We start from the raw sequence: 26,132 nt of genomic DNA, 5'->3' as shown, positions 1-26,132 counted from the left end.
ATTGACTCGGTACCGGTACACCTCGTTATTGTTCTTTTATTGTGTTACTCTTTATTATATTTTACTTTAGTTTATTTGGTAAATATTTTCTTAACTCTTCTTGAACTGCACTGTTGGTTCAGGGCTTGTAAGTAAGCATTTCACGGTAAGGTCTACACTTGTTGTATTCGGCGCATGTGACAAATAAGGTTTGATTTTATTTGATTTAACGCATTAGTTAACCCGCTACCATCATGCAGTAACATTACAGTGTACAGTCAGTAAGCACTTTAGCACTTACACTGGCGGGCCCCAGTGGCAATAAATCAAACCAAAAGCTTACCTTGACTTGGAGGAGTTCCAGTGTTGTGTTGTATAGTCATATCTAGCTAGCTAACATAGCATCCCTCTGTTTGAGCAGGGTGTTTGAGTAAGCTAAACTAGTAAGTGATACTGAAAGTGGAATGACGAAATCGCTCTCTCTCTCTTGCCTCTACTTCACCTTGGAAGAAATTAATTTGTTAAAAACTCTTCCAACTATTTTCTTTCTCTCTGAGTCAAATCAAATTGTATTTGTCACATACACGTGTTTAGCAGATGTTATTGCGGGTGTAGGGACTACTCACCACATTTTATGCACTGCAGTCCTAGCTAGTTGTAGCTTATGCTTTCAGTACTATATTCATTCTCTGATCCTTTGATTGGGTGGACAACATGTCAGTTCATGCTGCCAGAGCTCTGATAGATTGTTGGACGTCCTCTGTAAGTTGTCATAATTACTGTGTAAGTCTATGGAAGGGGGTGAGAACCATGAGACTCCTAGGTTTTGTATTTTTAGTCAATGTACCCAGAGGAGGATGGAAGCTAGCTGTCCTCCAGCTACACCATGGTGCTAGCCTACGGAGTGCTGTTGAGGCTACCAAAGACCATTGTAAAACAGTGTGTTTTAATCAATTATTTGGTGACGTGAATAACTTTAGTATAGTTTTATCTAAAAAACGATAACTTTTTAAATGTTTTACAATTTTTATGAAATTCATTGAGGAGGTTGGGCCTCCCCATCTCCACTGCTCTGCACTGTTTTAAAAATAAGTTGCGCTGTTCACTGCAGCTGCATTGATGTGCTTTCCATAAAGATAGCCAGCTTTCCCTCCAGCTCCCAGGCATATGCATGGTCCTAAAGTCAGCTCGCTAATACTGCTAAACTGCATTAGCCTTTTAATCGTGATTGGAATGATTTTATTAGCCTATTTTAAATGGTTGGTGTTGAGCTAGAGTATGACTGCCATACCCAATTGACGCCCCTGGGTACCTGAGTCAGCATAGAATCAGCCATCTTAGGAATCTGTAGGACAGTGGGAGTGTCACTCAACGAAATATAAATACTAGTCACTGACAAAAAGTGGCATAATCTATCCTCCTAATGTGTTCAGAGTGATTTTGTTCTGTAACCTAATTGTGTTTAGACTGATTCATTTCACATAGCGAGACAGATGGAGTTAAGTTTGGCATGACCAACAAACTTCCCAATGTCTCAAGTTACTTCCATATTTTAAAATAGTACATTATTCTCTGTGGAAGCTATGATGGACAGAGTGGCATATCGCCTTGAGTGCACACCAGAATGCAGTATGCATTTAGAAATGTAGACCCCCCCTTTAGTCGCTGAAACGGCGGGAAGGCTTGAGATATCACAATTATGGTGGAAAGTCTATTTTGCACTTCCACCTTCAAACAAATATCTGAATGCCAAAAATACAGTTGGAGTGTCAACTGAGACTGTGAGGATGTCAAGTCAGTTCGTGTTATGGTGGTGGGTTCAACGTTACTGTTAGTGTGACAGAGTTGTTTTACTTCCACCTGAGCGATGTTTGAAATGAGTGACTTCTGCCGAACTGCAGTTCTTCCAATGGATCCTGTGTGCAGGAGGCATAAAGGAGTGCCAAATCAACCCCTAGATCCTTATGCATTTGTGGACATCGCATAGGATTTGACAGGTGTAAGCAATATGCTAATAGCTCAAACTTGACCTCTGATAGGCTAGGTGGAAGTTTCACTACATTGCTTCAATACCAATAAAATGGTATTAGATCTCCACAAATACATAGGGCATGGGGCCTAGTGGTTGATTTGGGATTGGGTGTAGAATAAGTAGCCTACACTTCCCAGTCCCTCCTGACCTCCATGCCACGGCCTGTTGCAGGACAGGTTGTTACCGTGGATGGGAGCTCATCTTAAGAAATATTTTAAGGCTAACATATTTGGACAACTGCACTTGTTGTAACCTCAATAGGCCCTATCTAATCATGGATAAGGGCACTACATAGTAATGGCTTCATTCTTGCCAGCTTTCCCTAACCTAAACAAACAGTGCAACACACCACTGGTACATAACTTAAATGATATACCAGTGGTACCCTATGCTTGTCTATTATGTCTACTGCCATAAAGGCCATGTCTAGACTTGACAGTTCATGCAGCTTTAGTATTCTGATCATGGAATTCCAAATATGTCATGCATCTACACCACAGTGTGTCTGGGTTCCCTTTTCCTGCTCTATATTCAAATGGCAGTATGCATTCTACAAACGGTGGGCTAACGGTGGGCTAATAGGCTAAATATGATAATAACACATCAACAACCTCTGTAGCTAGCCAGCAAGCTAGCAAGCAATGCTAAAGTGATTGCAAATGGGTTAGCATAACTCTAGCCAAACATTTTTTTTCTTCTAAATATTAGTTAGCTGGCTAGATGGTAGACCACTCTGGTAGGCCTACATTATGATCCAATAACCACAGTAGCCTACTTTGCCACTGTTAAAGTTGCAACTTAAAGCAGGTACAGCCTCAGTGTTCACAGTAAATGCCCACACAGGGAAGATGGACAGAATCTTCACAACATTCAAGTTTGCGCTCAGCAGACCTTAAATTTGGTCAGTGCCCCCCAAAGATTGAGGGAACATTGGTCTGGACCCATCTTTTCAATGCGATCTTCGTATTTTGATAGCAGAAATTGCATGTAAATGTCAAGTGTAGAAACGACTAAAGACTGCCTGGTTTGGCATAACGCCAAGAGTATATTAATAGCAAATGATGAAGTGATAGTAAATCACGATACAAGCAAATACTGAAATATGAATCGCATCACGGACATGGTATCTTGTATGTGGTTTGGAAACACAGCTCTGTCTGATTGACAGGAGAATCACAGTACCTGGGTAAAATGAGACATTGGATGTGATTTTAATCCATTCAATGGAAAGTTCCAAATGTATCAGGGATATTATGGACTTGTAGATATGTTTTCCACTTCAATTCCTTCAATTGACACTGTAAATAGATTTTGTAAATAGAATTGGCCAGTGTAAATAGATTTTCTAATCAACTCTAATATTAAAATGTTGTACGCCAAGTGATTATTCTGTGATCATGACAAAAATGTTGCTCATGATTTTCTTAACGTTTGTATTCATTCTTGAATTTTTTTGTTATCCCAACAGGTACATACCAGGGGCAATGGACAGGAGGAATGAGACACGGATACGGTGTGAGACAAAGTGTGCCTTACGGGATGGCTACGGTTATTCGTTCCCCTCTCCGAACCTCGATGGCCTCGCTTCGCAGCGAACAGAGCAATGGCACCGTCCTCCATGCCAACCTTGACCTGTCAGACAGCCCAGCAGGCATTAGAGGAGGCTTTGTTCTCAACTTCCACAGTGAAGGCGAAGGTGAGAAGAAAAAGGGCCTGTTTCGTAGAGGGTCCCTGTTCGGAAGCCTCAGAAACCTCCGAAAGTCAGACTCCAGGTCGTCCATATCGAGCAAACGCAGCTCTGCCCCCAGTGATGCCGCCAGCTCCATCAGCCGAATCAGCTCCAGTGATGCCAACTCCACCATCAGCTTTGGAGATGGAGTTGATGAGTACATGCCCCTGGAGGACAATGTAGATGCCACCACCACAGAGTCCTACATGGGGGAGTGGAAGAATGACAAGCGGAACGGCTTTGGTGTCAGCGAGCGCACCAACGGGATGAAGTATGAGGGTGAGTGGATGAACAACAAACGCCATGGCTATGGATGCACAATGTTCCCAGACGGAATCAAAGAAGAGGGGAAGTATAAAAACAATGTGTTGGCGCGAGGCATCAAGAAGCAGCTCATTCCTCTCAAAAACACCAAAACTAAACAGAAAGTGGATCGGGCTGTGGAAGGAGCCATACGGGCAGCAGCTATTGCCAGAACAAAAGTAGAAATAGCCACATCAAGGTAATCAGTTTCTCAATGTGTATGGTTGCATCCAAATTGACACCATATCTCCTATACTGCTCTACCAAGCAAAAAGGCAGTAACTGCTTAGTTGGTCGAAAATTAGTTAGTCATTTTTGCTACATTAAATACATGCTTAATCATGTGGAAAAGTATCCTGCCTCTATTGTTTTGTGTTTTGGAGAAAATGGGGCTAATGTTAGCAGTAACTACATAAAGTTACTGTAAAACCAAGGTAAATAGAAGCCATTTTTCTCAGTTCCACGCTATGAGCAGTTACTACCTTTTTGCTTGGTAGGGCAGTATATAGTTGACAACTTTTGACTAGAACCTTGTTGGCCCTGGTCAAAAGTAGTGTACTATATGGGGAAGGTTAGTGCTATCTGGGATTCTTGGGACATACTTACCCTAAACCCTAACCATAACCCTTCCCTAACCTTAATCCTTACCTTAACCGTTTTAAATGTCAACTTCAATGGGATGAAGGCAGAGTTGGGACATCCCAAGAATCCCTTTCAGACTTTTCCATATGGGGAATTGGGTGCCATTTTGGACACCAATGTTGTGGTGGTGTTGTTGGTGGTAAATAATCCTACTGCTGCATGGGTTTCCAGGTTAGGTCTGCTGATTGGGTTAAGTTGAATGGCTGACAGGTTGGAATTCTCAATGAGGGGTCAGGTTTTTATTGGTGTCACCTCATCCTACCTCTCCCATCTCTCTCCAACATTCTCCAACTCTTTCTCTCACTCACTCTCTCTCTGCCTCTCTCTCTCACACACACACTAGAACCTAATTGTGTTTAGACTGATTAATTTCACATAGCAAGACAGATGGAGTTAAGTTTGGCTTGACCAACAAACTTCCAGATCAGATCTGCTGATTGGGTTCAATTTAACCCGATCAGCCAAATAATACACAAAATAATAACATGGGTCAGGAGCCCGTAAAACTGCCGCCAATCCCCCCAGCGCCATTGTTTGCCCAATTACGCGCTGGTGGGGATATTTAAGACAACCCGAAAGCTGGTCTTTGCGATAACGCGGTTGGTTATGGCATAGATTATGACAAAGGAAGCGCAGCCTATCCAGCCGTGAGGCACAATGCCCATATGCACATACAGTAGAACAAGAGATCTGTGCTTTTTGTGCTTGTAAACATCGTATTTAGAAACATAAAAAACTAAAGTTTTTTCCCATTTCGTTTTATTTGATTAAAAACCAAGCGTAGCCTATCCTAGCTGTTTTTTGTCATCCCCAATGCATTCGCCAAGTTGTCAAGACTATCGACAAATGGTTTGGTTTATGAGACCACTGAAATTAATTTTAATCACAAAAGTTTTATAAAAAGTTTGGCAGTAGCAAAACAGTGAGCAATGGACCCCTTTTTATCCATGTAGAGTATTACATTTTTTTGGGATGTACGTTAAAAGAAATCCATGTAGGCTACATGCCTATTATGGTATCTTTTGGTATATTTCTTATCATGGCCATGCGTTAGCCAAGTAGCCTATTTATAAAAGGTTACTAAATGGTCTACTCTTGAGGCTTTTGCCGATATGCTTTTGCATTATTCACATTTCACATAGACCTGCCTGCAGTGCATACTCCATTCTGCTTGTAGCCATCCCCATTTCTAAAGACGCGCTCCTCCAAACATAAGCAAATACATTTTGTCAGTCCTATAACGCCATATAAACGGTAGGCCTAGGCTAGATCTTGCTTATTGAGAATGTGCCTCACACATACAATTGAATTGTACGGGAGACTAGTATTTTTTTATTTGAGAAGTGCGATGTGTAAAGGCCCATACTGGTTGAAGCCAATTACAACAATGTTTGTTGACTGTTAACTAGGGCTGACCCCAATTAGTTGACTAGTCGATTGTTTGATTGTTAGGCTGTTGGTTGACCGAGAGTGTTTTTGTTGAGCACTAACATATATATATATATATATATACTAATCAGGTCACTTACATACATACATATATATATATGCTCCCATCTCAGTGAACTAATAATTTCGGAGGCCTAGACTAAAGGCAAATTTATCCTTGATTCGAAAATGTGGTCGAAGGCTTTGCATGGAGGCATGCAGAGGCCACATCGAGCCCTGTACTGCACCGCCATGCGCCTCCCAAATGTTGTAACAATGCAAAGGGCTCTGCATAGCTCCGTATTGATATGATTGGTTGAGGGTAGGTGGGGGCGCTACATCCTATATAAACACAAACTCACTTTCTTGACAACAGCTCTGCACGTTCTGCGAAGCGCAAGAAGTATGAATGCCCTGACTTTTGCTGACTCCATTCTTGCCCTGACTTCTGCTGAGGCAACCGTAAATGCTGCATGGCCAATGCAGACGGCGGGTTGACCATTCGCCCAGACGCAAAATGCACTTCTCTCTCCAGAATGAGCTCTCTCTTGCCATTTTGTGCACATTCATTATTTCATAACTTCATTGTGTGAATTGCTTGCGTTTGATTGTTAGTGTATATCAATTTTCCATTACATATATCATATATCATATGTATATATATATATCACCTAGTACATTTACCGTGAATTCCTATAATTTATAATCTACAATGTTTGTTACTTTGGTTACGGTCATTTATTTTAATGCATTCAATATTATTATTCAAATCTTCCTGTTCTCATTGTCGAAGTGGGCACATTGTTTGCAGTGCGCACAAACTATGCTACACTTGTGAGAAGCAAGTTTTTGTTTATTTAATTCCATTTACGAGTTCTGTCAATTTAGTCATTGTCTTTTGTTTGGAGCGCTTCTGTCAATGTTGAGTAAGGAAGCGCAAGCATCGAAGTAGGCCTATAGGCTACCTGGTCTGCGCGCAAATATAAGCATATACATTTGCCCATTTGGATATCTGATATTATTTCCGATTGGCTTAACGCACCACCACTAGTGACATGTGGAGCCAAAGTAATGTAATGTTTTCTTCACCTCAAATAGCAAGCAAACAAAGTCCGTTTCGTATGTATTTAAACATCTTTCCAGCGCTATCCCTTTCGATAACCACTCAGCATGAAAAGGGAAAATGTCTTGCTCTGATCCAGTGGAAACGTCATAGAATAGGCTTCTTATCAGTGCTTGACTTGGACTAAAATAGGTTCCGGTACTCATTTTGGGTGCTGGTACTGTTTATATTTATTTAGGTGCAGGAGCTCCACAATACTTTTGAGCTAATATTCTATCAGAGGGAAAGGCCCCCAGCCGAATTGGAGTTTGATGACAACGCAAAAGTCTTCGATAACCTACATAACTTGAGGAAACCCACATGCCGTATTTAGCCATGGAACACCTTGAGTGGCCAGCCCTACACCTACAACTTGTTTATTCATCAAAAAACCCAGGCCTTTAGAGCTACCGCTAACTATTGCTCTCATTATAATGGCTGTGAACATAGCACAAATATTTCTGACACCCCTCCGGACCTATGGCACTACTGCCAGCGCTTAGATTTACCATTGCATTAGGTTTGTTAAAATAGAGTCCATGTCTAAAAAGTCGTCATGACGTGCCGTGGACTTGGAATTATTCCAAATTAAATTAAAGTTGAATTAGACATAAATACTCACTTAGAGAGAAAACAATCATATTGTTAGTAGCCTATCACTTGGACAACAGTACATTATGTTTTCTTTCAACGCTACATTAAACAACAACATTGATTTACTGTTTTATTGTCCTTTTATAGCATGAGGGTTGCATTATTTTCTATATAATGCACGGTATATCAGCACGGTATAATTCAATGGCTAAGAAGTTCATTCTTACATGTTATATTTTTGAGCTGCTTTTGAAAGTAAAGCAGTATTGGCATTGTTGAATTCGATTTTCATAATAGCAAGCTAGGATGATGGTTTGGTTAGCTAAGCTAGCAAGTCTGGTTGGTTACCAAGGCAACTACTGTAGCTATCTAGCTAGATGGTAAGCTTAATTGCTACTTCAGGGGATGTTGTCAAATTTATACTGGCAAATTAATACATTTCTAGAGGCAAATATGTTAATTCATAGCCATGGTATAAAAGGGATAATCAACTCAGGGCTCCATGCAAACTCCATGGCGTGGTGGAACACACCTTCCACATTGTGCATCATTATTTTCCTGAAAATACATAGCCCCTCATCTCACTGAATTTAATGCACAGAGATTAAATTATATACTACCATGTAAAACACCCACCCATATCTGTTTAAAGTATCAAAATAGAGACTTTATTGCCATATCATGCCCACCCATCCCCCTTTCCTCATAATCTTCTTCTCTGATGAGAACCACTCATTAGCATGTTCTTTATCTTGATTTTCTGGCATCTGTATGAATTGTAATGAGGGCTCTCATATGTCACTACCACAACAACTCCTCCCATCATGAAATATAAATGTGTCAGAGGCAGAATGTCTAAAATGAAGGTTTCGGTCTTTGAGGACTGTGTCTGAGTTGATACGTGTGGTAAGAGCTTTGGAAAGTGCAGACTGGGTTCGGTTTGCATCACTTTTCCCATCATCTGGGTGGAAGCCCAGGGGAGCCAAGAAGGGAGGGAGTAGAGAGAGAGATGGAGAGGGGGGGGGTGAAGGAGGGCAAGCAGTTCCTAGACCAGACCGGACGGTGTGTACTAACTGTGCCCTGCTCACATGTGAGGCCAGCAGCCACTAGTGTGTCAGTCAGCACTGAGCTCTGACTAAATAAGGCAAGGCAGGACTTGGCTTATCAACAGTTTACAGGAATACAGCAGCAGCTGAGCTGATACATTAGCCCATCTCTGTCCTACCATCGACTATCATCTGTTGGACTAATCAGTCTATCTGGTTGGTACTAGGTGTTGGAGAGTTTATCACTCACCTTTCCTCGGAACTCTCCTTAGACTTGCTAACAAGCTACCAGTAAAGTTTCTTAAACTTGGTTTAAATCACCTTTTTTTCAATGTGCCCTCGCTCGCTATATTTTCTCCCCAAGCCACGTGATGTAGTATAGCCTATGCTCACAGGCTTCAAAGAAGCCCACATTAAATCGTATCATGACTCCATGATGATAATGATATGAGTATGGGATAGTGGGGTAAGTTAAGCCTATTTTTACATTCAGCATCACAAAGGAAATATAGCATTCTTTCTGAAAAAGATATCTACATATATTTCAGAATGTTGTGTATACATGGAAAAAAAACATCAGAATTCATGTAAACGGTACAGTTTTGAAAACATAGTTTGTTCAAAAAAAGTGATCTCTTGGCACAACTTACCCTGGGTATGGGGTTAGTTGTGCTGCGAGACAGGGTAAGTTAAGCCGCCTACACATTTCTTTAACTTAACACCAGGGCCAGGCCTATCTCATGTCCCAGAGATAATCCCTTGCATTACACCTGGGAAGAAAACATTTAAATTTGCTTAACTTACCCCAAGGCAAACATTTTGACTATATTAGCCCACACAGCTACAAGGATGCACTTTGATGCTAGGTTTAGGACCTCACATTGAAGTGTATAGAGATCCCAACTAACGTATAGAACAATCTTCAAATGATTTACTTTGGTTTAGATACAAGCATCATGAAACCTCTAACACAGGGTTCTACCATGATTCATTCAACAGCACAACGACTCTATATGCATATGAAGTTCTCATTATTCACAATGATTCACTGTCTGCGAGACTGTCAGCTGTTTACAGGCAGCAAAGCCAATTGCACATACAGTAATAAAGACTCCTCAATGCACACTAAGGTTCTGTAGTCATGTGCCCCCTAAATTTGGTGAAATGCACTTTCATAGTCAATAGTTGAAAAAGAGAAGATCCACAATCTTGAAGGTTGAAAAAGCAAATGTTTCGTCTTTGTGAGCTTCATCGGTGTCAAACATATCTGAAGTAAAACTTTAAATTATATCCACCTTAATTCAAAAAGTGAACACCTCAAAGATGTTGAAAGGATACATTCAGTTCAAGAGACATAATGTGAACCCTCCTGCGCTCTGTATTCAGAGGCCCTGAAGGACACTTATGCAAACAGATGTAAAACCAACTACCTCTTATTGAGCTGTTTATAAAGAAACACCTTTGAACTAACCTTGAAGGTCTTGTATCACTGTACCATTGAAATAAATCATGATAAATATAAAGAAGTGTACTATGGTGTTCCGTATGTCATCGCATGTAAATGGTTTGTTTTGAAAAAACATTTACTTGAGAGAAAGTGAATGCAACACATACACTACATGACCAAAAGTATGTAGACACCTGCTCTCGAACATCTTATTCCAAAATCATGGGCATTAATATGGAGTTGGTCCCCCCCTTGCTGCAAAAACAGCCCCACTCTTCTGGGAAGGCTTTCCACTAGTTGTTGGAACATTGCTGTGGGAACTTGCTTCCATTCAGCCACAAGAGCATTAGTGAGGTCGGACACTGATGTTGGGCAATTAGGCCTGTCATGCTGAAACAGGAAAGGGCCTTTCGCAAACTGTTGCAATAAAATGGAAGTATAGAATCGTCTAGAATGTTATTGTATGCTGCAGCATTAAGATTTCCTTTCACTGGAACTAAGGGTCCTGAACCATAAAAAACAGCCCCAGACCATTATTCCTCCTCCACCAAACTTTACAGTTGGCACTATGCATTCGGGCAGGTAGCATACTCCTGGCATCCGCCAAACCCAGATTTGTCCGTCAGACTGGCAGATGGTGAAGCGTGATTCATCACTCCAGAGAACACGTTTCCACTGCTCCAGAGTCCAATGGCGGTGAGCTTTACACCACTCCAGCCGGCACTTGGCATTGTGCATGGTGACGTTAGGCTTGTGTGCGGCTGCTCGGCCATGGAAACCCATTTCATGAAATCTCCCGACGAACAGTTATTGTGCTGACGTTGCTTCCAGGGGCAGTTTGGAACTCGGTAGTGAGTGTTGCATCCGAGGGCGGACAATTTATAAGCGCTATGCACTTCAGCACTCTGCGGTCCCATTCTGTGAGCTTGTGAGGCCTACCACTTCGCGGCTGAACCGTTGTTGCTCCTAGACGTTTCCACTTCACAAAAACAGCACTTGCAGTTGACCGGGGAAGCTCTAGAGGGCAGAAATTTGACGAACTGACTTGGCATCCTATGACTGTGCAACATTGAAAGTCACTTAGCTTTTCAGTACGAGCTACTCTACTGCCAATGTTTGTATAAGGAGAATACATGGCTGTGTGCTCGATTTTATACACGTCAGCAACGGTTGTGGCTGAAATAGCCGAATCCCCTAATTTGAAGGGGTGGTCACATACTTGTGAATATATAGTGTATACAGTGCCTTCGGAGAGTATTCAACGCCCTTGACTTTTTCCACATTTTGTTATGTTACAGCCTTATTCTAAAATTGACTAAATTCTTTGTATTCCCTCATCAATATACATTGCCATGCAAATGAACTGAATCCCCAAAAGATTTCATCTGCATTTCAGCCCTGCCACAAAAGGACCAGCTGACATCATGTCAGTGATTCTCTCATTAACACAGGTGTGAGTGTTGACGAGGACAAGGCTGGAGATCACTCTGTCATGCCGATTGAGTTTGAATAACAGACTGGAAGCTTCAAAAGGAGGGTGGTGCTTGGAATCATTGTTTTTCCTCTGTCAACCATGGTTACGGACATATTCAATCAATCCCTATACCAGTCTGCTGTTCCCACATGCTTCAAGAGGGCCACCATTGTTCCTGTTCCCAAGAAAGCTAAGGTAACTGAGCTAAACGACTACCGCCCCGTAGCACTCACTTCCGTCATCATGAAGTGCTTTGAGAGAATAGTCAAGGACCATATCACCTCCACCCTACCTGACACCCTAGACCCACTCCAATTTGCTTACCGCCCAAATAGGTCCACAGACGACGCAATCTCAACCACACTGCACACTGCCCTAACCCACCTGGACAAGAGGAATACCTATGTGAGAATGCTGTTCATCGACTACAGCTCGGCATTCAACACCATAGTACCCTCCAAGCTCGTCATCAAGCTCGAGACCCTGGGTCTCGACCCCGCCCTGTGCAACTGGGTACTGGACTTCCTGACGGGCCGCCCCCAGGTGGTGAGGGTAGGCATCAACATCTCCTCCCCGCTGATCCTCAACACGGGGGCCCCACAAGGGTGCGTTCTGAGCCCTCTCCTGTACTCCCTGTTCACCCACGACTGCGTGGCCACGCACGCCTCCAACTCAATCATCAAGTTTGCGGACGACACAACAGTGGTAGGCTTGATTACCAACAACGACGAGACGGCCTACAGGGAGGAGGTGAGGGCCCTCGGAGTGTGGTGTCAGGAAAATAACCTCACACTCAACGTCAACAAAACTAAGGAGATGATTGTGGACTTCAGGAAACAGCAGAGGGAACACCCCCCTATCCACATCGATGGAACAGTAGTGGAGAGGGTAGCAAGTTTTAAGTTCCTCGGCATACACATCACAGACAAACTGAATTGGTCCACTCACACTGACAGCGTCGTGAAGAAGGCGCAGCAGCGCCTCTTCAACCTCAGGAGGCTGAAGAAATTCGGCTTGTCACCAAAAGCACTGACAAACTTCTACAGATGCACAATCGAGAGCATCCTGGCGGGCTGTATCACCGCCTGGTACGGCAACTGCTCCGCCCTCAACCGTAAGGCTCTCCAGAGGGTAGTGAGGTCTGCACAACGCATCACCGGGGGCAAACTACCTGCCCTCTAGGACACCTACACCACCCGATGTTACAGGAAGGCCATAAAGATCATCAAGGACATCAACCACCCGAGCCACTGCCTGTTCACCCCGCTATCATCCAGAAGGCGAGGTCAGTACAGGTGCATCAAAGCTGGGACCGAGAGACTGAAAAACAGCTTCTATCTCAAGGCCATCAGACTGTTAAACAGCCACCACTAATATTGAGTGGCTGCTGCCAACACACTGTCATTGACACTGACCCAACTCCAGCCACTTTAATAATTGGAATTGATGGGAAATGATGTAAATATATCACTAGCCACTTTAAACAATGCTACCTTATATAATGTTACTTACCCTACATTTTTCATCTCATATGCATAAGTATATACTGTACTCTATATCATCGACTGCATCCTTATGTAATACATGTATCACTAGCCACTTTAACTATGCCACTTTGTTTACTTTGTCTACATACTCATCTCATATGTACATACTGTACTCGATACCATCTACTGTATGCTGCCCTGTACCATCACTCATTCATATATCCTTATGTACATATTCTTTATCCCCTTACACTGTGTATAAGACAGTAGTTTTGGAATTGTTAGTTAGGTTACTTGTTGGTTATCACTGCATTGTCGGAACTAGAAGCACAAGCATTTCGCTACACTCGCATTAACATCTGCTAACCATGTGTATGTGACAAATAAAATTTGATTTGATTTGGAAACATGTGCAGTCATCATTGCTTTACACAAAAAGGGCTTCACAGGCATTACTGCCAGTATGATTGCACCTAAATCATTTATTGGATCATCAAGAACTTCAAAGAGAGCGGTTCAATTGTTGTGAAGAAGGCTTCAGGGCGCCCAAGAAAGTCCAGCAAGTGCCAGGACCGTCTCCTAAAGTTGATTCAGCTGCGGGATCGGGGCACCACCAGTAAAGAGCTTGCTCATGAATGGCAGCAGGCAGGTGTGAGTGCATCTGCACGCACAATGAGGCAAAAGACTTTTGGAGGATGGCCTGGTGTCAAGAAGGGCAGCAAAGAAGCCACTTCTCTCCAGGAAAAACATCAGGGACAGACTGATATTCTGGTATAAGGATTGGACTGCTGAGGACTGGGGTAAAGTAATTTTGTCTGATGAATCCCCTTTCCGATTGTTTGGGGTATCTGGAAAAAAGCTTGTCTGGAGATGACAAGGTGAGCACTACCATCAGTCCTGTGTCATGCCAACACTAAAGCATCCTGAGACCATTCATGTGTGGGGTTGCTTCTCAGCCAAGGGAGTGGGCTCACTCACAATTTTGCCTAAGAACACAGCCATGAATAAAGAATGGTACCAACACATCCTCCGAGAGCAACTTATCCCTACCATCCAGGAACAGTTTTGTGACAAACAATGCCTTTTCCAGCATGATGGAGCACCTTTCCATAAGGAAAAAGTGATAACTAAGTGGCTCGGGCAACAAAACAACAATATTTTGGATCCATGGCCAGGAAACTCTCCAGACCTTAATCCCATTGAGAACTTGTGGGCAATCCTCAAGAGGCGGGTAGAAAAACAAAACCCCACAAATTCTGACAAACTCCAAACATTGATTAAGCAAGAATGGGCTGCCATCAGTCAGGATGTGGCCGAGAAGTTAATTGACAGCATGCCAGGGTGGTTTGCAGAGGTCTTGAAAAAGAAGGGTCAACACTGCAAATATTGACTCTTTGCATCAACTTCATGTAATTGTCAATAAAAGCATTTGACACTTATGAAATGCTTGTAATTATACTTCAGTATTCCATAGTAACATCTGACAAAATATCTAAAGCCCCTCAGGCAGCAGACTTTGTGAAAATTAATATTTGTGTCATTCTCAAAACCTTTGGCCACGACTGTACTTTTTTGAGCCACCTTTGGCATCGATTACAGCCTAGAACCTTTTGGGTATGACGCTACAAGCTTGGCACACCTGTATTTGGGGAGTTTCTCCTTTTCGTCTCTGCAGGCCCTCTCAAGCTCTGTCATATTGGATGGGGAGTGTTGCTGCACAGATATTTTCAGATCTCTCCAGAGATGCTCGATCGGGTTCAAGTCCGGGCTCTGTCTGGGCCACTGAAGTACATTCAGAGTCTTGTCCCAAAGCCACTCCTTGCTTTGTATTGGCTGTGTGCTTAGGGTCATTGTCTAGTTGGAAGGTGAACCTTCGCCCCAGTTTGAGGTTGTGAGTGCTCTGGAGCAGATTTTCATCAAGGATCTCTCTGTACTTTGCTCCTTTCATCTTTCCCTCGATCCTGACTAGTCTCCCAGTCCCTGCCGCTGAAAAACATCCCACAGTATGATGCTGCCACCACCATGCTTCACCGTAGGGATGGTTCCCAGTTTTCACCAGACGTGACGCTTTGCATTCACGCCAAAGATCATCTTGTTTCTCATGCTTTGAGAGTCCTTTAGGTGCCTTTTGGCAAACCCCGAGTGGGCTGTCATGTGCCTTTTACTGAGAAGTGGCTTCTGTCTGACCACTCTACCATAAAGTCCTGATTGTTGAAGTGCTGCAGAGACGGTTGTCCTTCTGGAAGGTTCTCCCATCTCCACAGAGAAACTCTGGAGCTCTGTCAGTGACCATTGGGTTCTGAGTCACCTCCCTGACCAAGGCCCTTCTCCCTCAATTTGTCAGTTTGGCTGGACGGACAGCTATAGGAAGAGGTGGTTCTAAACTTCTTCCATTTAAGAATGATGGAGGCCACTGTGTTCTTGGGGACCTTCAATGCTGCAGATTTTTTTGGGAACCCTTCCACAGGTCTGTGCCTCGACACAATCCTGTCTCTGAGCTCTACGGACCTTCAACCTCATGGCTTGGTTTTTGCTCTGACATGCATCGTCAACTGTGGGACCTTATATAGACATGTTTGAGCCGTTCCAAATCATGTCCAATCAATTGAATTTACCACAGGTGGACTCCAATCAAGTTGTAGAAACATCAAGGATGTTCAATGGAAACAAGAGCACCTGAGCTCATTTTTGAGTCTCATAGCAAAGGGTCTGAATACTTTTATAAATAACGTATCTGTTTATAATTTTTAATAGATTTGCAAAAAAAAATCTAAAAACCTGTTTTCGCTTTGTCATAATGGGGTGTTGTCAATTTTAGAACATGGCTGTAAATGTAACAAGATGTGGAAGTCACTGGGTCTTAATACTTTCCGAATGCACTGTATCGAAGTTGAAAATAAAAGTTTAATCAGAAATGACAAATAATGGTTTTGATGAATGACAATGCTTTCTATAGAATATCACACAACGGATATGGCATGTCAAACTATTGTGTTTTCAATATTCGTTTTACTGCTAAGAGTGAGAGACTGTATGATAATTAAATAATTCAAGTGAATGGTTATCTAACTACTTCTAATATTATTTAATGTTGGAAAAAGCTGTTGCTCCAACAGTATTTATTGGGAACACTGTAGGATCACTGAGCTCTCCACCCTATAAGCTACTTAAGACAGTGTCTGTCTGGACGGGCCAGAGGCATGCAGTGCTTCTTCACCCTCTTAGACCTGCCTTCAAGTAGTATTTTACAAATTTGTTATACTTTAGCTGTGTCTGATTGTGCTTGTTTGGAGCAATGAACCCAATAGAATAGTCCCAGAAGTGCAACCCCTGCAGATCTTGCACTATCAAACAACATGCTCAAACAAACACTGAAAGTATGTAAAAGTAAACAAATACTATTTGAACCTTGGTATGTACCCTTCCCAGTCTAACCAGCTCTTATTCTGCTTTGCATTCATCCAGAACAGCTCACGCCAGGACTAAAGGCGACGCTGCTGACCAGGCCGGTCAGTCAGCCAGTCAGGACTCCGACATCGCCAGGGCAGTGGCCAGGGAACTGTCCCCCAACTTCCATCAGCCAGGTAACCCAACATACTGTACCCAACTAGGCCCCAGCATCTATCTATCTCACAGCCCCTTGTTATAATCCCCTTTGTCCAATTTCCTTTGTGTCTGGGTTGTGGGTTTCTCTTTATTTTCTGTCTGGGGCAGATGTATATGCACATTTTAAAATGCTAATCTATTTAGGGAGGAACATATAATTAGTATAATTTACTTTGGGGTCTTTTTTATCCTCAGAAAAAAATGTCATTTTTGGGGGGGACAGCAAGTGTCACAGATTTGAGTACAATATTTTGTATTAGAGTGAACATGTTTCTGTGGCATCGATGTATGTATACGTACATTCTGTACAGCATATTCTTCTACAAATGAATATCTTTTTCTGCAAGTTAAGTATTTAAATATATAGATCGGTACTTTTGTCAGCCTGCTTAGTTTTATGAGAGGGTGGTTCTTCAGTGTTCGTGTTACATTTTAATGCATGTTCAGCTCCTGTATGCATGAAGGTCAGTGGTCTTATATCATTATGCTTTTTGAGCATTCCTCTTTTTACCACATGGTCTTGCTCAGGTCTGGCCCATGTAGCCTTGCTAAATCTGTGACACTTGACCTGACATCAGGATAGTGTAGATCACCGGCTCCTAACAACCAGGTTCAATAGCCAGCCTGCCTGCAATCTGTAATCTATTTCATTTGAATGATGCCTTATAACTTTTGCCCCATAAATGTCTTAATTATTTACCTTTGTGCTTTTTATGAACAACTGCTGAGCTTGTAGAGATGTTAGTAAGTGATCTTAGCACTTGCTATTAATAGTAGAACAAATGTAATGTTATGAACGATGATTCCATTTGATAACACTACTTGCGTCAGAAAGGTGTTAACTTTGTTGACTTGAGAGCTCGTGTCAGCTGTGTTATAGCGTTGGCCTCATCAGTGGTCAGGAGAATGTTGAGAATGCTTGGAACCTTTTAATCGGTATCATAAACCAACCGGGACAGCTTTGAAACTCCATTAAGGAACAAATACTCAATATGTGAAATCATGGACGCAGAAAAGGCATCCTAACCATGAGCTAACTGACAATGAATAAATGTGAATTTATCATTCACCAAAAGCAACACAAAATAATATGTAGGTGTGTGTATCTCTGTATCTCAAATTAGGATTCAGCACTAAATACTTGAGTGTTTGTTGATAGTGATATAAACACACAGCATTCATTCAAACGTTGTGATATTAGATCACTATGTACATGGTACAAATTGACTAAGTATAGATAAAAGGACTGTATATCATGATGATAACGTCCTTCCATTTTCTAGGCCCTGATTATATAAAGCAGAGGTTCAACGAACCGATTGAACCTATTGTTCAAGAGGAGAAGAAAGAAAAGACCCCTTCAAGTAGCCCACATTTCTACCGTAAAGGCACAACCCCAGACAACTCTCCCACCGCGACTCCACAGTCCTCTCCCCCACCAACACCCCCGTCAACACATACCCCGGAGCCCAAGAAGAGCTTCTTCAGCAAGCTCGCCCCCAAGCCTGAGAAAGAGAACAAGACCCCTGCAGCAGAGAGCCAGCTCCCGGTCATCACAAAGGCAGTGTCTAAGACATCGTTGAAACAGGAAGTAAGACAGGAATTGCCTCAACCGAAACCGTTCAAAATGGAGGAGTCGGTCCCCGCCAGCCCTGGCAATGGACAGCTGCACACAGACACGGAGTACCACGGCTACTACGTGAAGGCAGACGTGAAGCTCCCTCAAGACGAACCTGAGGACATAGATGAGCATGTTACCCCGTCCGCCCTCACCCGGATGCCACCACCAGCAAAACCTATGGCGCAGTACAGGACACCCACCCCAAAACCTATAGCTCCAAAGTCCGTATCCAAAGAAAGCAAACCTGAATCAAGACTTAAGAAACAAGATTCGTATAAGCCAAGAAGTCTAGCAGAAACTAGGAAACAAGCCAGCTTGGAGATCACCACGGATTTCGTAGAGGAAGAGTCAGTAAGTAACCAAATACTGTATGATGATGAAAATGGGAAAACTGAAGCAAAGAGAAATAAATGTGTAATTTCGGAACTGTGAAACATCAAAGGTAGTCTAATATTTTCAGTGATAATGCCTAGCTAACTTTAAAAATGCAATTTTTGAAATGTTCTCCTGTATCTCTTTTCTACTTCACAGGGTCCAAACTCAATACTGGTTGCCCTTGTAATGCTGTTGAATATTGGTCTAGCAATTATTTTTGTCCATTTTTTAACCTGACGGAATCTGAACTGAGGTAAGGATCAGCTCAATAACATCTATTCAGATGTTATAAATTGTAGAGCATTGTAATACAGTAATTTATGTTCCATGACATTTTTAAATGTAACATAAAGTAAGAGAAAAGTTTACCTAAAGAGTAAATTGCAAGTTTTACATTAAATATTAGGATACAGTAAGCCTGAATGTGATTCAACATAACTATTGACCCTCCTAATGTTTTCAATCTTCAGGGAACTCATCAAAACTAGTGGCGCAGGCCCCTATCTCTGCAGTTGCGTCAATGGCCTTTAAAAATGGCGCCGGTCAGGCACAGACACAGGCAAAGAAGGACTGGAAATAGAGTGAAACACCGGAGAAAGATGAGAACAGGACCATTCGGCCCCGACGCTGCCCCGTTTTGCTGGCGATGATTTGTGACACGCTTAGGTTCTGTGAAATCTGAAGCAAGCAGTCATTGCGAAAGCAAAAAGAAATATCTGCTGATCCAAGCTGTTACCAGTCAAGTGCGTTGCCTCTCCATCTGCCCTGTCAGGAGGAATGTGGAGGGGGGTGGGAGAGGGAGGGCTTGACAGGATATGTTCGGAGATGCACTTTTAGTTGACGGAAGATAACAGCTGCCTTACTATTTTACCATCTGACGTTTTAGTGGGTAGAGGCAGTGCACAAGGCTGCCAGAGGAATGTGTTTCGGCAGGATTTGCTGCCGTGGGAGTGTGTCTCTGTATTTGCTATAATATTCACTTGGTACATAAGATTTTTTATTTATTTTTTAAGTCGCACTCACCAGTCTTATTCCATTCCCCAGCCTTATCTAACTTCTCCTTTTGGGACATGCTTGTGCGTGGGCCGTTTCAAGTGCATTTGTTTTGTGTATTTGTTAGTAACTGTTCATTTTTTCATGTGTTCTTTCCTTAGTTTAACCTTAGGTATTACAAATTATTAAGAGAGCGTTTTATTTATTTAAGTCTAGTCCATGCATTTCTCAAACTTTTTTAAAGATCCTTCAAATCCAAAAGGAATTTCCCTAACGCCTATGCTACACAAAGCAGTTCTCATTTGAAAGACATTGAAATGTTTAATTCCAGTTATTTCTACAATGTCAAATTTGAGAGTAATGTATATGAAATTGAAGCATCTTAGTAGTATACAAACACAGATTGTGCATGAACTTTTGACTAAACAGCTTGTTTTTTACTAACCAGCTATTTATTGGCTGGCTGCATGTAACACAAATGTATGAGGTTACATAGTTAAGCAACACTGATTTGTGATTGAAAAAAATGGACATTCATTTTCTGATTAAGGGCTAACTGGTGATATGGGATAACTTTCCTCCTGATTCAACTTGTATCTATCTTTAACCAGCCACTGATACGGTTTGTTAACATAGCTAGTCATTGTTCTTTCTGCACACTGACCTTATATTGCATCAAATGAGTTGTTTGTAATTTGATTGATTTGAACATAAAAAGCAAAAGGGCTGTAGTTTTGGAAGTGGGTTGCACTTTGTTAGATATTGTTATTTTTTCATTGTGCAATCAAGGATCAATGGCCCCAACAACTTGTGGTCTAAATTGTTTTGTGAGATAAAGGCTTAATGGTTAATTTTGCCATTGTACATTGTCAAATGGAGGCATAATGACTTGACTTCTTCTTCTTTTGTTCAAATGTGTAGCAAATATGGCGTCCGACATTGATTTATTGACACATGAATATGACATATACAGTAGATTGGCGCAGGAAGAGAATACATTAGAATAACGTGATTAGTTTGGTTTGAAAATATGCAATTGTGTCTTGTAGAATATTGTTGAGGAGTTGTTTGATTTAGTCATATATGAGTAAACTATTTGTGCATGGGTTGATTGATGAATGTCACATTTTTTGCTTAATATTTGAGTCTTGTAATTTGGCTGAGCCAACACCCCAACAACACTGGACCTCATACTAACTAACTTGCACCGTTGTGAAAGCAGTCCAATGCTCAGAGCCTCTCTCTGCAATTACACCTTGTTATGTGTGTTGAATACATTTAGATAGAGTACATTCAGATAAATGGTTGGCTAAATGTTGAGATGAGTATCTGTGAGGACTGTTAGAACATTAGAATGTTCCAGTTTACTTTGGGGAAGACAGAGGAAGGGTCTTAAATATGAAAGTCTAATTACTGTATTTTGTCGTCAATATATTATTCATATTATTTTGTGCCTAGTTAGCTAAGCATGAAGATTTATTTTTATTTTTGGAATAATAAATGTATTTTTTCTCTCAATTAAAGTTGAATAAATAGAATGAAATGTATTATATTTATAAAAGCGTACATTTTGGATAACATGTTGACAGGTGTAGGAGATGCATTTTCACTGGTTATGGTAACATTTTCATTGCAGCAATGCTAAGAGTATGGTATGAGGGGTTGAAGGATGTGTTAGTTGGATTTCAGGGCAGTAACATTGCGATGTTTTACAGAGGTCTGGTCATAGACTGCCACAGAGAGTATGTGAGATGGGAAGAAGAAAGCATCCGAAGGGAAAATGGCTCCAGATGTGTTTATTACTACTTCTCGGAATGTAAAGTCATAAAGAACATTTAGAGCACATCGTTAAAGAGAACAGGCAACGTTCAAAGTACCACGATGAATGATCAATAATGTATTTTTCTTGTCTAAACTGTATTTGCACACAGCTATGTATAAGGCTATTTTCTACTAATTGTACCTGATGCTCCATACATTTTTTTTGCCCAAAATGACGAGCTGTTGTTACTTTTTAAAGGCAAAGTAAGTATTTTTTAGGTGTGATTGTATTTTTCTAAAATGTATTTGGAAAACTAGTCTGTAAAATTTTGGTAAAATGTAACTTACCATTTGATATTTTTAATTCGTGATTTTAATATCAAATCAATATTTATGAACTTTTGCCAGGCTTACAAAGAATATCACTGAATATAAAATAAACAACAAGAAGCTATATTGGACGACGAGTTTTGATATTTATGATCTTCTGTCTACAATGATTTTAATGGATTTTGGGGCAGTTGTTCCCCCCCCATTAAGAATTAAAATAACGTTTACATCATTTTTTTTGTGTCTGTCCAATTTTGTGTGGGGGCAGCTTTCTTTTGTTCATCATCAGAAGTTGGATCAGTGAAGGCAAGGAGGCTATCTGAAAAGAGACATCATTTGACCATAGATATACAGATGTTAGTGTTCAATTAGCAACGATGTCCAACTCAGTTTCATGTTAACGTTGTATGTTTTATAATTGTAGTCTAAATTGTTTTGAGATAAAAGCTTACATTTTGCAACTGTACATTGTCAAATGGAGGCATGACTTGGCAACTTGATTTTTTCTTTTGTTCAAATTTGTAGCAAATATGGCATCCGACATTGATTTATTGCCACGTGAATATAGCATATACAGTAGATTGGCGCATGAAGACAATACATTAAAATAACGTGATTAGTTTGGTTTGATTTGAATTTGAAAATATGCAATTGTGTCTTGTAGAATATGCAATTGTGTCTTGTAGAAAATCGTTGAGGAGCTATTTGATTTAGTCATATATGAGTAAACTATTTGTGCATGGGTTGATTGATGAATGTCACATTTGTTGCTTAATATTTGAGTCTTTTAATTTGGCTGAGCCAACACCCCAACAACACTGGACCTCATACTAACTAACTTGCACCGTTGTGAAAGCAGTCCAATGCTCAAAGCCCCTCTCTGCAATTACACCTTGTTATGTGTGTTGAATACATTCAGATAGAGTACATTCAGATAAATGGTTGGCTAAATGTTGAGATGAGTATCTGTGAGGACTGTTAGAACATTAGAATGTTCCAGCTTACTTTGGGGAAGACAGAGGAGAGGGTCTTAAATATGAAAGTCTAATTACTGTATTTTGTCGTCAATATATTATTATTACTTTGTGCCTAGTTAGCTAAGCATGAATATTTATTTTTATTTTTGAATAATAAATATATGTTCTGTTTTCTCAGCTAAAGTTGAATAAATAGAATGAAACGTTTCATATTTATAAACACGTACATTTTGGTTAACTGTTGGCAGGTGTAGGAGATGCATTTTCACTGGTTATGGTAACATTTTCATTGCAGCAATGCTAAGAGTATGGTATGAGGAGTTGAAGGATGTGTTAGTTGGATTTCAGGGCAGTAACATTGCGATGTTTTACAGAGGTCTGGTCATAGACTGCCACAGAGAGTATGTGAGATGGGAAGAAGAAAGCATCCGAAGGGAAAATGGCTCCAGATGTGTTTATTACTACTTCTCGGAATGTAAAGTCATAAAGAACATTTAGAGCACATCGTTAAAGAGAACAGGCAACGTTCAAAGTACCACGATGAATGATCAATAATGTATTTTTCTTGTCTAAACTGTATTTGCACACAGCTATGTATAAGGCTATTTTCTACTAATTGTTACTGATGCTCCATAAAAAATGTTTTGCCCAAAATGACGAGCTGTTGTTACTTTTTAAAGGCAAAGTAAGAATTTTTAGGTGTGATTGTATTTTTCTAAAATGTGTTTTGGAAAACTAGTCTGTAAACTTTTGGAAAATGTAACTTACCATTTGATAGATATATTTTTAATTCGTGATTTTAATATCAATTCAATACTTATGAACTTTTGCCAGGCTTACAAAGAACATCACTGAATACAAAAACAGCATGAAGCTATATTGGACAACAAGTTTTGATATTTATGATCTTCTAACTACAATGATTTTAATGGATTTTGGGGCAGTTGTTCCCCCCCATTAACAATTAAAAGAAAGTTTACATCATTTTTTCTGTCTGTCCAATTTTGTGTGGGGGCAGCTTTCTTTATTCCATCAGAAGTTGGATCAGTGAAGGCAATGAGGCTTTCTGAAAAGAGACATCATTTGACCATATATATACAGGTGTTAGTGATATCCCACTCAGTTTCATGTTAACGTTGTATGTTCTATTGTTCTCACTCCAAAACCCTGGATGTAGCGTTTTGAATTGCGGTCCATTGTTTTTACTCAAGCATACTGATGTACTACTTCAAATAATTTAACTTCTTATTAACGTTGGTGGCGAGAGTATAGGGGGAACTCCCCTTTGCTTAAGCTGGTACAGAAGGGGTACTATTTTATTAGGAGCAGTCTAACCCCCCCCCAGAGTGAAAATTGGCCCAGGGCTCAGGGATTGCTGCGGTTATCCCGAGTCTAAAATAGTGTACAACAGCTGCTGCTGGGAGAGTGTCACATTTGAAGGCAATGGAAGAGGTTGCGGATTTCTTTCTGTATGTACTCTGCTCACATCGTAGTGTGTATCAGTGAATGGAAGGAAGGTCACTGACAAACTGTTTTTATTCCATTCTCTTTGTGTTTCCAGACAACCACTGTAAATGACAGCGGTTCAGTGGAAACAGACCAATATAATGAATGTATTGCAGCCAAGGCAACTCCTTCTTCTGTTCCTCTAGGGGAGAAAGCCTCCTGAGAGTCCATAAGCTTTGAAGCACTAAAACGTTTCACACTGAGTATTCTATTTTTCTGTCCCCACTGTCCTCAATTTTATCAACAGTCATTACTCCACGCATAAGCCTGACTGACCATACTGAAATCACAACAGGAGTACGATTGACATGTCCTTAACAAATCCTGCATGAATGTACACTCCATCCCCTTGCTACACAAGGAACATGTGATGTGAAAAGTATACATGGAAACTGGAAAGAAGCAGCAGGACTCTTGATGATTCTGGCATTGCATTTATTAACTTATGCCAGAAACATAATTGCTCTTACACAGTTGGGAGACCTGTTTCAGACAATCCTACGCAGGTGTTATTTTATTTCCAAATGCCCTCCCATCCAACAATCTCTTAACTAATCTACTCCAAGTACTGTTCTCATCTGATCTTTGGTCTCGGATGAAGTCTCGAACAAAAAGGGTTCGTAAGCATAGTCTGTGAGCAATTTCAGAGATCTTTTTGTGGGAATAGCCAAGGTCAAACAGCGTAAGTTACTGGCGTATTGCTGGCATGTGAATGGGAGACAGTGACAAACCCCAAACATCTTCAACTATACACACACACACACTTCATCACTTCTTGTGTGGGATACCAGACACATTTACTTTTCACCAAGTCAACGGTGTCAATTCTCATTCTGCTCAAAGTTTAAAGCATTTGTTTATTTATTCAAGGTAATAGATACATTTAAATCATATTAAAAGTATAGAAAATAACACACATTTCACATGTATTCATTAGTTGAAGGTGTTGAAAGTCACATCACATTTAAAACTCAACTTCATCAAAAACATCCTTGGAAAAAGTTGCTTCTCCGCCCTGGTCAAAAAGGCAGCCGTTACAGCTGGTAATACATTCTGGGGGCCTGGGGAGGCTCCTTAATTAACCCTGCCCACTCCAGCCCATTCACCCCCCAACTCGCATGCTTGTTCTGCTCCATTAAACTTCAACCCCCCCCCCCCCCCCTTTTCTCCAATAGAGCGAGATTGATAGGCCCTGGGGGTCAAAACTCTGAGGTCGTCCCGTCTGCACGGTGGCACCTGCTCTTCCCTGTCAGGAGCGCAACATTGCACCCACCCACTGGCTGCCGGCGGGGCTGCTAGCTACCACTTCAAATCCACTGTCAAGTTCCTCACAGCCAAGGCAGGCTTCATATATAGTACCAGTCAAAAGATTGGACACACTTACTCATTCAAGGGTTTTTCTTTTTTACATTGTAGAATAATAGTGAAGACATGAAAAACTATGAAATAACACATATGGAATCATGTAGTAATCAAAAGTGTTAAAAAGATGAGATTCTTCAAAGTAGCCACCCTTTGCCTTGATGACAGCTTTGCACACTCTTGGCATTCTCTCAACCAGCTTCACCTGGAATGCTTTTCCAACAGTTGGAGGAGTTCCCACATATGCTGAGCACTTTCTTGGCTGCTTTTCCTTTACTCTGTGGTCCAATTCATCCCAAACCACCTCAATTGGGTTGAGTTCGGGTGATTGTGGAGGC

At 41.2% G+C, this 26,132-nt stretch overlaps 1 protein-coding gene across 1 annotated transcript in view; it reads left to right on the top strand.

Moving 5' to 3' along the window:
- LOC124010039 (junctophilin-1-like) overlaps positions 1-23,897 on the top strand; it is a 29,024-nt gene extending 5,127 nt beyond the window's left edge. The window contains exons 2-6 of the mRNA XM_046322360.1: positions 3,480-4,242; positions 16,729-16,847; positions 18,153-18,841; positions 19,022-19,118; positions 19,336-23,897. Coding sequence (XP_046178316.1) covers positions 3,480-4,242; positions 16,729-16,847; positions 18,153-18,841; positions 19,022-19,102 — 1,652 coding nt within the window. The 3' untranslated portion in view covers positions 19,103-19,118; positions 19,336-23,897. The remainder of the gene's footprint in view (positions 1-3,479; positions 4,243-16,728; positions 16,848-18,152; positions 18,842-19,021; positions 19,119-19,335) is intronic.
- The last annotated feature ends 2,235 nt before the right edge of the window (positions 23,898-26,132 follow it).

The sequence above is a fragment of the Oncorhynchus gorbuscha genome, linkage group LG22 (assembly GCF_021184085.1).
Source record: "Oncorhynchus gorbuscha isolate QuinsamMale2020 ecotype Even-year linkage group LG22, OgorEven_v1.0, whole genome shotgun sequence".
NCBI classification, from domain to species: domain Eukaryota; kingdom Metazoa; phylum Chordata; class Actinopteri; order Salmoniformes; family Salmonidae; genus Oncorhynchus; species Oncorhynchus gorbuscha.
The sequence above is the reverse complement of the archived record's forward strand: the minus strand, read 5'-3'. Positions and strand labels throughout refer to the sequence as shown.